Below are 14,848 nucleotides of genomic sequence, written 5' to 3'. Positions count from 1 at the left end.
CAGCCCGGCAGTAATAATAATAAAGACAGTTGTCTAAAAGGTCGATAAAAGAATGGAATCGACTTAAAACAGCAGCGATCACTATTGCCAAAAAAGTCTTGGCGGTGGCAGAAAAAATATGCTCCATACAATAATCTGCTCCATATACAAGAAAGGACAAAAACTGTTCTCTCAAAACTACCCTGAAATATTACTGTTATGTACGCGATATACAGAAAAAGGTTATAGGTGAATATCCAACAAGATACTTATAGACTCCAAACAAGCATACAATTCTGTCGATAGAAAGCAACTACTTAACAAACAACTACAAAGCTAGTCAGATTAATAGAAGTCACATTAACATAGAGGCATGAGTTCGTATACAAAATAAGCTAATCGAAACATTTGTCATCACGAAAGGGCTAAAACAAGCAGATGTGCTGCCTCCAACACTGTTTTACCTCATTGTTAAATATATAATAAGGAAAATGGAAATAATAAATTGGCTGAATATGTAGACGATATCAACATTATGAGCAAAACAATGAAAGATGCAGTAGAAACATACAAAGTAATGAAAGAAACTGCTAAAGTACTAGGATTAAGATTTAATAAAGATTAAATAAAAATTATGCTCCAAAGCAGAACCAAAGCTATGGCTAACAAGATTATGAAGCACCAAATCGAGTCAAGACGAACAAGGCTTGGCAGAGAACAGGGAGAGTGTCGACGAAGAACTTTGTATATTTTGTACTTGCAAACACATTCAAGACAAAAACAATACACCGCTTAAAAAATACTTAAAAACTAGCATACGGAGACTACAATAGGAGGGTCATGTTTCAAGGGTAAAAGAAAAAAGACTCCATAAAATGTTAATAAACATAAATATGTAAGGAGTGAGATCGAAAGGAAGGCTATAAAAAAGACAGCTCGAGAGATTTTGGCGTAACCACGTCCGTAGAATGTCAAATAAGAGCAGGAGCACCTGCAAAGAGATGGAGAGACAACACAAGCAATCAATTTCTCAGGAGGTATCTTATAGGCAGATGTTATCAGGAGCAACAGACCCAACCGTCTATAGTTCATTTATTCTATTGCTACCACATATATTGAAATCATTGACTTTACTAAGCGTTTATTTATTTTCTATTTATGTCTTATTTTTGTCTATGTTTTCTAATTGAGTCAAAAATTCATCAAATTTACCTTTACTATCCAAAATTAATAAGTTTTCTGGAAGATGTAAACCACGAAAATGGCAAAAAAATCAATTTCCGCAACTACCATTTCAACAATAACCTTATTAGCTTAGGCTGGTTATGTATAATAATTTAATTTTTAATTGAGATTGACACATAACGCCAATACCTACATCGCTTTCTTTGAGTTGGCTGAAGAGGTCAAAACATGGGTATTATCACGAATACAATTATGATAATAATTATTATACTTATTATGCTAATAAGGAATATATAGAGGGAAGAGCAAATACAGCAAATAAACGATTGAAGGAAAAGCATGATATGTCGAATTTATAATATACAGGGTGTATCAGATATGAGTAGAAAAAATTTGAGGAGTTATAGGTCTCCCCTTTCTGAATAAAAAATTCTTATAACACAATGTCCCATTCTTTGTCCTTCTTAAGATATGATACCATAAAGTTAAGGGTTCACAAGTTTGAGTACTAGTTAATGAATTATACTAAGCAGACTTTGTTTTGCAACTTATAATTTGTTTCTAGTTTTGTAATTTTATTGTTTTTAATACAATAAGCAAGTTTTTTTCTATTAAAACCTAAATTTGTGTAAATTTTCCATTAAAGAGTGATAAAACAGAAGTGATAAATTTATTCGTATAAACAACCTCTAAAAAAATATCTCAAAAATGACTTTTATGTGCCAAATTAAAAATTATAATTAAAATATAATTCTTTATACAGCAGTACTTAAATTTTCAAACTCTTAACTTGGGGTCATTGTGTTATAAGAATTTTTTATTCACAAAAAGGGGACCTATAACCCATCAATTTTTTTCTGCACATACCTGATTTATAATATACAGGTGTATATTATAAATTCTCTGTAGGCATAAAAGATGCATACACCAGCTCACAGATTACAAGTATTGCGTAGAATTCTGGGATCAGTTCAAGACCAGAGGTGTATGCTGAAGATGAGGAAGTACAACATATCTCGTTGCTGTACATACCTTAGCTTTTCAAAGATGTTACCACGTCGGAATTCATCAGAATACAAAGGATGAAGTGGGTCGGACATGTGATGAGAATGGAGTAATGCAAACAAGGCACTCAATGCACGAATACAGAAAAGGAGACTTGAGAGAAAACCATGGCAACTGAGTGTTTTATAAAGAATGATTTTAGAGCATCTACTTTAAAATGAAAAGAATAGACTCCAGAAAGGTCTAATTTTTCACCATTGTCAATGCGTGCATTTTTGAAATGTTAGATAGCAAAGGTTCTAAATTCATGAAATCGTTTTGTTGCATAATCGTGACCACAAATGGATGTTTTTTATTACTTCCTTCTATAACTTTGTTACTTTAACTTTATACTTATTTTCTCTGTCTTTTCTTTATTAAGGCAAAGTCACGATCGGATGGCAAGTGAGTATGCCCATTCACTAAAAAGTGATGGGTGATACTCTTAAATTGCTTCTCTCTAATTAACTGTAGCCAGAGAGACATAATGACTCAATTTTTGTTTTGATCTGGTCAGTTATCCGTAAATATTACAAGATTCTCCACACCAGGTTTAATATTTTTAAAAAATTTTATCTTAATGGACCCTATCTCATCCGCTCCTCTGTTGACCTTTTCTTCTATCCAAAAATACATAAAACCCTGTTCATTAGTGCAGTGATGAAGACCCAGATTATAAAGCCAAATCTTTCGGCAGTAAAAAGTTTCTGTTGCAGGTCGAATGAAATACCATACTTTTGATCTGCTTTTGCCTTAGATTCTTCTACTTCGCTTTTTAATAAGCTTTGCATTGCAGCCGCTCTACTTTTGTGCAAATTGGACTGTGTTTTTAGTTTTTATAATTTCTTGTCATTATTTTCACAAGCTATTGTACTGTTAGATATTTTTAAATTAAAATCGTCGCAAGTTTTGCAAGTATCAGATTTAGGTAATTTAAATCCAATATTATATTCCGTACAAAACATTTTTCGATAAGCACCTTCTTGACACCAAGGAACATAAAACTCTTTGTAAAGTCTAGCGATGGTCATAGCACAGTTTAAATAGGTTCTCTCAAAATTGTCAAGTTCTAACCTGCAGATTTTAACGCTGCAGTGTTAATGTAAGTACGAGATTTTAAGATAAGTAGAGCCGTCTGGACGAATAACTTTGTACACATTTTTATGCAGCTTGTGATACTATTGCAAGATGAGAAAATAGCAAAATCTCATTTTTGCAAATGTGGCTTGTCACGTTCTAGCAAAAATCCCTTCAATTATGTGGGAAGCAATATTGGCGGCTTAATTTTCCCACTAAAAGTCGTGTACTATATTTGTAGAAAATCCAAGTAGAGATTTTATGAAGCAGATCATGTGAAGATATTCAAGCTACCGGATGTTTCCCCAACAAACAATACTGATATCGACGATGAAGGCTAACTATCGGGGCACTTGAAAGAATATCACCTAGTTGATACCATACCGTCATGTTAGGTTATTACAGCTTCTTAGTGAGATGTTTGATAGAATGCTGCTGATCAAACTTCTGCCATATTTCAAACGCATAATAACAATCTACCAATTTGGCTTCAGAGAGTAACATTGAACAGAGTTTCCTTAAAATTATTGAACACTTCTAAGCAAATATAAATCATCGTTCTCAAAATAATAACCCACGTAAATAATTTAAATAATAATAATTTAAAGATCCAAAGAGAGGTCCCCTTCTTGTTTAAATATAGACATTTAATACGTTTAATATTATTCCACTTCTACTTCTATCGCAAAAATCTTTAATCTAACTTTAAAATCGTTAAATTATTTGGGTCAAGTGTTTTTTTTGATACTTATTTAAAAAAGAATAATTGGACTCGTGTAGTGAAACGACAGATTGATTCTTGATAAAATTCCATGTATTTTTTTTTGTTTTTATCAATCGACACATGTATTAAGAAATCGTCAATCTCTAGAGAGTACCAATATTATTAATAGTACATTTGTTAATTAAGTGATAAATCGTTGAAAAGGCTACACGCGGTCTCAAAATATCGGTTTGGTTTAAACCTGATTAATTCTTTGTAATAAATATTTTTCAGATATCAATACATTTTTATCGTTAATGATGATCTTGTTTATAAATGTTTTATTTTCGAAAGTGTTATGATTTACGTAGGTATTTTATAAATATTTACAAGTTGTATATTTAAGTGTTTTTGAAAGAAATTAACTAGTTAAGATTTAATTTAAAATTACATTCTCTAATGAATTCAACAATTAATTCAAGGAAACCTTTCAAAGATCATCTCTCAAACCGGATTGATTCATTGTTGTAACGATAAAGTATAAATTAAGAATAAAGAAAGGAATTTAATCGTTTTTCATTGATTTCTTCCGGTATTTTATGGTCGATTTACGCGACCTTTCAAACGGTACTTAGGTATCGATGTCCTTCATGTATTGCTAATCGTCGCGGAAAGTTTAAAGAGAGAATTGACTTAAAGAGGATTGTCTTAAGAAGGACATTTTGAAGGACACATGGTCTAAATAACGTCACAAACATTACGACAATCGCCAATTATCTGGTACACGCGGTTGGTCTGATTGAAACTTATTGCTTCCGGTCAATTTTCAAGGCTATCAAGGACCTAAATGGCCCATTGTCGACTCGAATTGGCAACACTTACCATATTTATCAAATTTAATATATTAAGCAGATCAACAGAAGGAAGTAATCGCTTTTAAAAATCTTTAAGTGTATACAGATTCTATCAATTTCTTTTGTGGACTTACCAATAATTGAACGCAATGTGTACATAATATTCCAACGATTATCGTACCAACGAAACCGAAAATCAAACCGCCGTTCTTGAAAGCATTTGGCATCGCTAATATTCCGGTACCTAAGGAACTCTTTAATAGATGGATTAAAGCCCCCGATGTTCTGCAAATAAAAATAATTGTAGAAAAAAAATAATATAACTTTACAAGATCACTTACGCCGTCGGATGGTCAACTTGTCGATGGTCAAACGGGTTGTATTCTTTTTCATTGATGGTATCTCTACTTCCCATAGGAAGTTTGACTTCATTTGACGCTAATTTGGTTCTGTAATAAAAAAAAAAATGAAACAGAGTTAATAACAAAACTAAAATTAATTATTTACTAATCAACTTCCGCACCTGATATTTTAACAAGAAAACACGTGAGTAAATCGTTCCGATAGTTTTAATTTGTTTTCTGAGGAAATGACAAACGGTAGTCATTTGAATCATTAGTGATAGATAGTGATAATGGGGAAAAGTGGATCATTTCGAAACAGGGTATATTTTCATAAAACAACGAATAATGTCAGATATGGAATAAATTGAAAATATATTCAGAGACATAAAAGGACAGCTGATCGACATCAGAAGGAAGATGAATGGATACAAAAGGGAAAATGAGGAACTTAAGGGAAAGATCGTGGAACCGGAGAAAGGTATAAATATGCTGGTAAGAGAGGTATAGCGTAAAAATGTGGTAATAAAGGGAATTAAAGAAGAGAAACTGGAATGTTTTGTAAAGAGAGAGAAAGAACTGGATATCCTTCTGTATTCAAAAAAAGTTAAAGAGCTGAAAGGAACGAATATACTCCAAGAATATGCAGAGAGAGAGATATGATTTGATGACTGAACTAAGGCAACTCAGGAGGAAAGAATTAAAGGTCATTTACAATACAACAAAATAATTGTAAAGGTGAAGCAAACGACGAAGGGAAGATAGTGGATGAGGAGTCGAGCAGGACGATATGGAAAAAGAAAAAAAGGAGACGCCCGATAAATTAAAAAAGCTAAGGGTAGAAAGAGGAGGAGACTTTACTGAGGATGAAAATGGCAAGAAGTTGGATAAGCGCAAGGAAAAGCAAGGAGAAAATAAGGAAGTTATGAAAATGGGGACGTGATTACAACTTTAACGGGAAAGAAAAGGAAAATAATGGAGGAGATGGAGAGGTTTGGGATAGAAATAATGGGAATTAGTGAAGCAAAAAAGAAAAGAAGGGGAAGCATACAAACGCATCAAACAAATATAGTTTATAGTTTTCAGGAGTCAAAAAAAAACTTGGAACAAGGAGGGAGTGGGTATAATTATAGTAGAAGAACTAAATAAAAGAGTAAATAAATATGCACCAGTAAACTCAAGAATTCAGGAATTGCGAATTGACCTAAACCGAAAGGTGAATATAATTCAAATCTACGCACCAACGGAAGGAACAGAAGAAGAAAAATACGAGGTTTTTACTCAAGTCTATAGAAAACCTTCGATAAATCCAGAGAATAAGGAGAGAAAGTAATTATAATGGGATACTGGATTGCGAGAATAGGTAATGATGTACTCAAGGAGGGAAGTAGTATAGGAGAATATGGGGATCAAGGAGAGGCAGTGATGAATAGAAATAGGCAAAGAATGTTGGAGTTTTGTCAAATAAACGACTTATTGATTAGAAACACTATACCAGAGTCAGAGGAGGCAAAATAAACATACGTTTGTGGCGGATGAAGGGAATGCTAAGAGTACTATTGATTACATCACGTACACCCGAAATCTCCAAAACAGAGTCGAGGAGGTAAAGATTGAAGCAGAAGCAGAACTGGGAACCAACCACAGACTAGTCATGGCAGCTATTAATAATATAGAAATCGAAAGAGAAGAGATGAAAACCTACCCAAAAATAAACATCCATAAACTAAGGCAGGAGGAAGAAATACTAAAATACGAAGAAAAAACAAACAACGAATTTCAAAAACTAGAACAAACAGAATTTAACACTTTAGGAAATGTGGAAAATTTTTAAAGCTATGGAGGTGTGTGGAGTGAGAAAACATAATAATCAGACAAAGAAACCACACTGGTGGAATGAAGAGGTTCGACAGGCAATCAAGAAGAAGAAAGTGTCATGGAAAAAATACATAAGAACGAATTCGGAAGAAGATAGAGCAAACTACAGAATGAACACAGATGCAGCTAAGAATATGGTAAAGGAGGCGAAAAAGAATAGTTGGGAAGAGTTCGGAACAAGCTTAAGTGAAATATACGGATCAAGTAACAGGACTATCTGAAATCAAATAAGAAAACTGAAGGGAGATCAAAGGAAACCAATAAAAGCCGTCAAACATAAAAACAACGAGATAAAGACAACTATAAGGGAAATTCTGGACATATGGGCGGATTTTTATGCAGAAGTGATAGCAATGGAAGAATTAGGAGAGGCAATGATAAAAATGAAAACAGACAAGGCTTGCGGCAAGGACAAGATAGATCTGGAGACGATAAAATATTTGGGAATAAAAGGGAAGGAGTTGCTTAGTAGGAGTAAGAACATATAAAACCGCGTGGGAGTCGGAAGCAATCCCGAAAGATTGGGAAGATTCTGTGGAAATTATAGAGCTATATGCCTATCATCTACAAGTTACAAATTATACATAAAGATAATAGAAAAAATGTGATGAGGAGTAGTGGAAAATAAACTACAAGATGAAAATGCAACATACAGAGCAAGCAAACAAACGAATGATAACATATATGTAATTCGAAATACCTATCATTGAAAAGAAAATAGAGACGGGCAATGAACTATACCTAATATTCTTGGACCTAAAAGCAGCTTTTGACATGATTAACCATAGTATTGTATTGTATTTAAGTGTCTAGAATGGTACCACAAAAACTAACAAAAATAATAGAAAGCCAAAGTACAAGGAAGTAAATGACATAGTAAAAGGCATAGTAAATTGAAGGGAGAAACATCAAACACTTTTGACATGAGCAAGGGAATAAAACAAGGCGATAGCCTAAGCCCCTTATTACTTATAATATGAATGGAGAGAATGATCAAAAATACAAGAACAAATAAATATCATAGTTGGAGTTGTGTATTTTTCTTATCATTGTGTGAATTAAATAAATTAATTGTTTAAGTGCAGTTTTTAATTTATTTAAATAAATACCAAACAGTAATAGGTTATAAAAGTTTGGAAACAGTAAAAATGGATAATTTACTCTATGCTGAGGATATAGTGCTGATAGCAGAGAACCATAAAAAGGCAAAGAAATTAGTTGAAATATGAACAGATGAAATTGAAAAAATGGGCCTAGAATTAAATGTAAATAAATGTAAAATTGTGATAATAAATAAAAAGGAAATAAGAAATAACCCGAAACAAATATATTTTAACACGTTCGCTGCCGACTACGAGTTAACTCGTATCTAAACCATGGTTAACGGAGTCGCTCGGCAGCGAACGTGTTAAGGAGCAAAAGATAGAAGAAGTATGAGTATTTGGGCAGTATAATATCACAAGAGGGAAGGATAGATTTAGACATAAATGCAAGAATAAGGAAAACAAACAACGTATATCATACTCTAAACAGAATAATTTTTGGGAAGGGGAAGATAGATAAGAAGATAAAATTGAAAGTGTACAACTCGGTGGCAGTCCCAATATTAACATATGCCAGTGAGTCATGGATTCTCCAAGATAAACAGGAAGGAAAGATCACGGCAATGGAAATGAAGTTTTTACGGAAAATAGCGGGGAAGACGAAGCGAGATAGGATAAGAAATGAGGAAATAAGACTGGGAGTGGATCAAGAGGCAACTAAACAGGTACGCCTACAGAATTACAATGGAACATAACACAATAGTAAAAAAGGTATTTGAAGCAAAGAATAAGGATAAGAGAAGGAGGGGAAGACCTAGGAAGAAGTGGGAGGAAAGAATCTAGCAGATATAAGGGAATTATCTGGCGCCATCAGCCAAAAGGATCAAGAGAAGAAGAAGAAGACTAATGAATTTTGATGTTTGTCGGAAAATTGATAAAATAGTAAAATTGTTTACTCTTTAGGTTACGAATTATAAGAAATATTAATTTAATTATCCATCGATAAACAATGAATGGAAATTTCTTCAACTTTTTATATGTACCAAGGTTATCAAGTCCGGTGTTATTTGAAATAGTATTCAAGACTTTCAGCAAAATTTGCGTTTTATTGTAAACATATTTTTTCCATTGTATTTATTACTTTTATCAATTTTAAACTGAGACTAAGTGGCCAGCTGTTGTCTCTATTCAAAATGTTCACGCTGCGTTGAGCTACACAATATATTTCGAGTTTATTGCTCTCCGAGAGACTATCTTTACCACAGTTTTGAAACACTACTTTTTGGTATCCTAGAGGAGTTCTACATCGTATGTTTCAATAAAGCGCGTCATTTATTAGCAATAATTTTATGTAGTGCTAGCGTATAACAGAGTAGACAAAAGGAAAAGGCTATAAGTGTTTGATCGTCCTCTAGGCTGTGGAGTTTCTCCGACGACCGCCCTTTTCTGTTGTAATGAATTGAATTTGAAGGAAGAACATGTTTTCAAAAGCACCGCATGTTTTTACGGGAATCCTTCAGCTAGTCGATCACGTGGTAGATGAGTGCAAAGGTTCTGTTGAATTACTCTTTTTCAATTTTGTTGTTGATTACCTATAATAATGACTATTTCCGCAATAAATTTGAAGGTCTAGAAGAATGCCTCGTTCTTGCAGAATGTATCTTTCCTGTTGTTACAGTTTGCAGTGTAGGACACCTTATATTCGATGAGTCTATCCGTGGTTTATTGAGCGTTTGGTACTTCGCTTTTTTAAGCGCGTATTCTTTTGTAAACTTGAAATCTTGGAGGAGTAGGGAATGGCAAATCAATGTGATGATGTCTGATTAGCACTCGATTTTAACATACAGCATGTTGAGGTTGTTCCTACGTAAGGACTCTTGCTCATCATCAACACCCTTGTCTTGTGTTTAGTTTAGCTGGTTTGCATATAGTTACATGTTTATATCGCAATAATTCGTCACACTGACCAGACGGGTTAGTGAATGTTTTTTCTTCAGTCTTAGAGAGTACTAACAGACATCAGATATGTACGACTGGTGTCGAGACCAACGACTTAACGTCCCCTCCGAAGAACGGGCGGGGTCTTCGGAAAAATATGCTTGTGCTGGTAATTGAATCCTAGACTTTCTGGTTTAGTACAACACCGCTGGAATGTCTTGCGCTAGTGTCGATTTGAAAGAAGAAAGATTTTTAGAAGATGTGTGTATGGAAAAGTAATGGTTTATTTAGAATATCCTTTACATTCTTGAAATATCATTTTGCCTCTAGTATTCATTAACTACTGAGAAAATTATGCATATCAAGATAAATATGAAAATCTTAGGTATTCAATCATAGTTTTTCCGCATTCGGCCACTGTATTAACGCTTCTCCAGAAGATAGAGACAGAGATGATTCGGTATTAATCGATCATACAAGTAAGGATTATGTTGTGTTATTGTCTTTTACAACATGTGGGTACAATCGAATCAATACTTTGTTTTGATTATGTAATTTTCTAATTTGTTTTATGAAGTTCTCAATTTCTCAATACGGCCAGGAGGACCATGGTTTGTAGTGGTCAATTCTTGTACGTATATAATACTTTTTACAAATATATTTACGGAGTTTATGGTAGTGCTATGAACGGGGAACAAACATATTGCCTGAATATGTTGTCTGAAGTTTCTGGTGTACTATCACGTTCAGAATTGAACGTCAGTTCAACTACAAGTGATACTTTAACAGATGGCATCAACAAGCAGTGCTTTTTACAAAGTTAGAGTAACGGTGTAACAGATAGTATTGGGTTGGGTTAGGTTGATGCTAGAAATTGTTCTAGAACGATGCAGTTTCTCACAGTTCTTCATTTGATGTTGAAGTAACAAATATTTTTACTAGAACATTGTTCAATTGAAATTCATCGTTATAACGTTTTAAATGTTCCAATGGCATTTGAAACTTCCAAGACATAAGAATCATTACGAATTAATTTTGGTTTTCTAATATAATTTTGTTCATTTAAAATTTTACATAAATCGTTTGGTATTATTTCATGAAGATTAGAAGGGGAGTCAATTTGTGCTGGTGTTACAATCTCATTTTCAATTATATTTTTAATTTAGAATAGTGTTGCTTTCAACATTTGTTATTACTTTAAACTTGTTATTGGTGTATTGAGATACCAGCAGATCGCAAAACAATTTTAATTGTTTTTTATTACTACTGTCATCACTTGGTTTCGACCGCAAAGCATCCTCATCAAAACAAGATAATTTATATAATTCTACCTCTTACGCACTCACAAATAAGTCTGCATTTATATAAAAGACACGGTTGATAAGATAAATAAAATTCATTCATGTGTGTAATATACTCGTCTATTATAATATTGTGCCTACGAGTTGGGTTTATGAGTTGGGTTGATTTCTCATATTTTATATTTCTTTTAATAGCGATTTAAGATTAAAGTGGTCTTTATGCACCGATAAAACTGACGGTCTTGTATTATTATGGCATATAGATGTACTTATGTTCAGATGCAACCCATTTTCAGGCTGAAGTTCTTGCCATAAATTTCTGCACCATTTTGAACCTTGAAAATGAATAGAACAGGGCATCGATAAACATCTTTATGGACGGTCAGGCCGCTCTAAATGCAATTTATGCCTACATGTGTGGATCTGCAATGGTCATGGAATATATCGATAAGTTGAAAAAACTTGCCAGGGGTAATGAAGTTACTGTACGGTGGGTTCAAGGTCAGAAAAACATTATGGGTAATGAATTGGTGGACAAGCTGGTTAAAGAGATAGCGAGGGCGCCCTTTATTGGACTCCAATCTGGCTGTGAAAAAAGCTGAAGAACTTCTAGGATACAGACAAGCGAAGAGTATGAAAACTTCGTCGCAAAAGAAAACCAACGAGGTTTTATGTCTCAGCAAAGGGGACTTAAGGACGCTCTCAGGTTTTCTGACCGGCCACAAGTCCCGAAATTACCATCTCTTCAACATTGGACAAGCTTGTCGACTTTGCAACGATAAGTCAGAAACTGCTGAACATATTTTGTATAACTGCGTCGGCAGAGATCGCCTAAGACAAAATTTTCGGAAAGGTTTACCTGACAGCTACTGAGATAAAGGAACAAGATTTTGGAACAATACTAAGGTTCATCAAGAACCTACATGAAACAAATTTGTTTGAAAATGATCAAAACAACGACCAGTATCTATAAGTATTTGGCAGTTGTTGATTGAAATTTCAAACTAGATTATACTAAATACCACTTTCAATAGACCTCACCCCAAGCGTTAAGAAATATAATTATCGACAATTTTTGTAATTAATTTAGAAGGTTTTAGTATTGAAAACGTGAGTGCCTACTTGAAATTATATACCAGGTGCTATATATTGCTACCTATTGATAAAATGCAAGTACAATTCAAAACGTGTTACATTCATAGATTAAGTAGTTCAAAAAAAAACATAATTTAACTGCAATAAGAAATCATTATGACAATTTTTTAGTCTAGAAATGATGTGAATTGTAATGTGGAGTGCGTGATTATATCTATTTATTCGCCGAATTTAATAAATTTCAACGTTTTAATTTATAACATATAATTGTTTAAACACAACAAGATTGAACTAAAAATACAGTATACGAAAATTAATCCGAGTTGTCCATCTATACAGGGTGTCCCGTTAAGCGTACGGAGCGGCTGTATCTCTAGAATGGTAAGGCCTAGAGGTTTGGGAAAAAAATCCTTATAAGCAAAGTGACCAAGAGAAATAGCTGGAAATTATTTTGAAGTTCGTAATTCGACCGCTAGGGGGCGTAACTGCCATAGAGAAACATAAAATTCCCGCTATCTCAAAAAGTTAGACGATGAGCTATAACTTTGACAACATCATTTAATAGCTTGGATAATACCGCATCGCTTTTGTTTTGCGATATTTCTCATATGTGTCATAATAAGGGAGGGGGAGGCCAATGCGTTTTCATATGTTTACATTTTAATATCTCCTAGACCATTCAACCGATTTGAATATTTTCGGTGTTGTTTGAAAGAGCATTTTATGCTCTTTTTAGAGATAAGTTTCAGTAAGACCGTCTGCTTAAAAACAAATGAGCTAGAGGACGTTATCTGCAGCGATTACATATTTTTATGATTTTTGAAGTAAAGTTAAATGGAACGATACTATTTACTTCACAGACCCTTAGTTACCTTAAAATTTGCTAAATTTTAGTGAAAACCGCATCTCGTTATCGCCACCCGTTCTCGAGTTATAGAAGAAATGTTAAAAACTCGAGTGCCATCAATCGGATCCAGTTACCTCATCGAGAAAAACAAATCACATAACCATGGTAACTGTAAACATGCCATTTACTAACGCAGAAGCGTATGATAGAGCGTATGATGATTTATTTTCAATGTTTCGAATACGATGCAACTGCATGACAAAAATGTGCAATGCAATTACGACAAAGAAAGACATTTTTCTCTAGAAGTGTTTTTAAGATTGACTTAGCGATTACGGAAAACTGGCAACGTGTAGCCCATTCAGACATCTCTATGAATTCGTAAATCACATTGGTGTGCAATGTGATCCCACATAATCTGGGAACTCCGAAAACAATTCCACAAGAGTTCTCAAGAGAATAATATCTCCACCACGTTGTTTTACATCAGGCCTTAACAGATACCGATTATGATAACAGACTGAACTATTACCATTGACTTTTAAATATGATTTGGGCAAATCCAAATCTTTTATCACAAATGCTATGGATGCATGAAGCATCTGTCCACAAGCTGATGTAAACTTGCATAATATGCATTCTTGGTTCGAGCAAAACCCACATTGCTTTCACCCCTTTATCTATTGGGTAGACTAAACGACCTGACTTTTCAAGAAAACCCAATAACCAGGGAGAATATGACAAAACACTAAATACCAGTAGAAACGTGTCCAGGGCCGAGACTTAAGCAGCGCTTTTTTTTCGTCGAAACTAGATTAAATAAATGCATCGAGGTTTATGGAAGGCATTTCGCACATTAGTGAGTTATTTTTGCCAAAAATTTAAGTTATTCTAAGTATTTTGGTTTATTTTGTTTTATTATCATTGTTGATGTTTCATTGATCCGTTGGCTTTTCAACACGCCTCAAAACTAGTTTTGAAGCAGTTCTAAGCTTGGATAAAGTGTGAAGGAGTAATAAAATTTTTGTTCTCTCTTATTTGTTTCCTAAGGTAACTTGATCCGATTATGATATACGAATTTTTAACATTTTCTTTTATAATTCGAGAATGGATGGAGTTATCGAGATGCGGTTTTCACTAATATTTAGCAAATTTTATGGTGATTAAGGGTCTGTGAAGTAAATAGTACCGTTCCATTTAACTTTCTTTCAAAAATCACAAAAATATGTAACCGCTGCAGATAACGCCCTCTAGCTTATTTGTTTTAAACCAAGCGGTCTTACTGAAAATATCTTTTAAAAGAGTATGAAATGCTCTTTCAAACAAGACCAAAAATATTCAAATCGGCTGAATGGTCCAGGAGATATTAAAATGTAAACATTTGAAAACGCATTGGCCTCCCCCTCCCTTATTATGACAGATATGAGAAATATCGCAAAACAAAAGCGATGCAGTATTATCCAAGCTACTAAATGATGTTGTCAAAGTTATAGCTCATCGTCTAAGTTTCTGAGATAGCGGGAACTTTATGTTTCTCAATGGCAGTTACGCCCCCTAGCGGTC

The 14,848-nt window shown here is 33.8% G+C and overlaps 1 protein-coding gene across 1 annotated transcript in view; it reads right to left on the bottom strand.

Annotated features, from left to right (window-relative positions):
- The window catches only part of LOC111418389 (proton-coupled amino acid transporter-like protein CG1139), a 74,354-nt gene that overhangs the window by 43,430 nt on the left and 16,076 nt on the right, over window positions 1-14,848 (bottom strand). The window contains exons 3-4 of the mRNA XM_071199826.1: window positions 5,184-5,291; window positions 4,977-5,127 (exon numbers count right to left, since the gene is read on the bottom strand). Coding sequence (XP_071055927.1) covers window positions 4,977-5,127; window positions 5,184-5,291 — 259 coding nt within the window. The remainder of the gene's footprint in view (window positions 1-4,976; window positions 5,128-5,183; window positions 5,292-14,848) is intronic.

This window comes from Onthophagus taurus, chromosome 11, assembly GCF_036711975.1.
Source record: "Onthophagus taurus isolate NC chromosome 11, IU_Otau_3.0, whole genome shotgun sequence".
NCBI lineage: Eukaryota > Metazoa > Arthropoda > Insecta > Coleoptera > Scarabaeidae > Onthophagus > Onthophagus taurus.
Note: the sequence above shows the minus strand (reverse complement) of the source record. Positions and strands in the feature narration are given on the sequence as shown.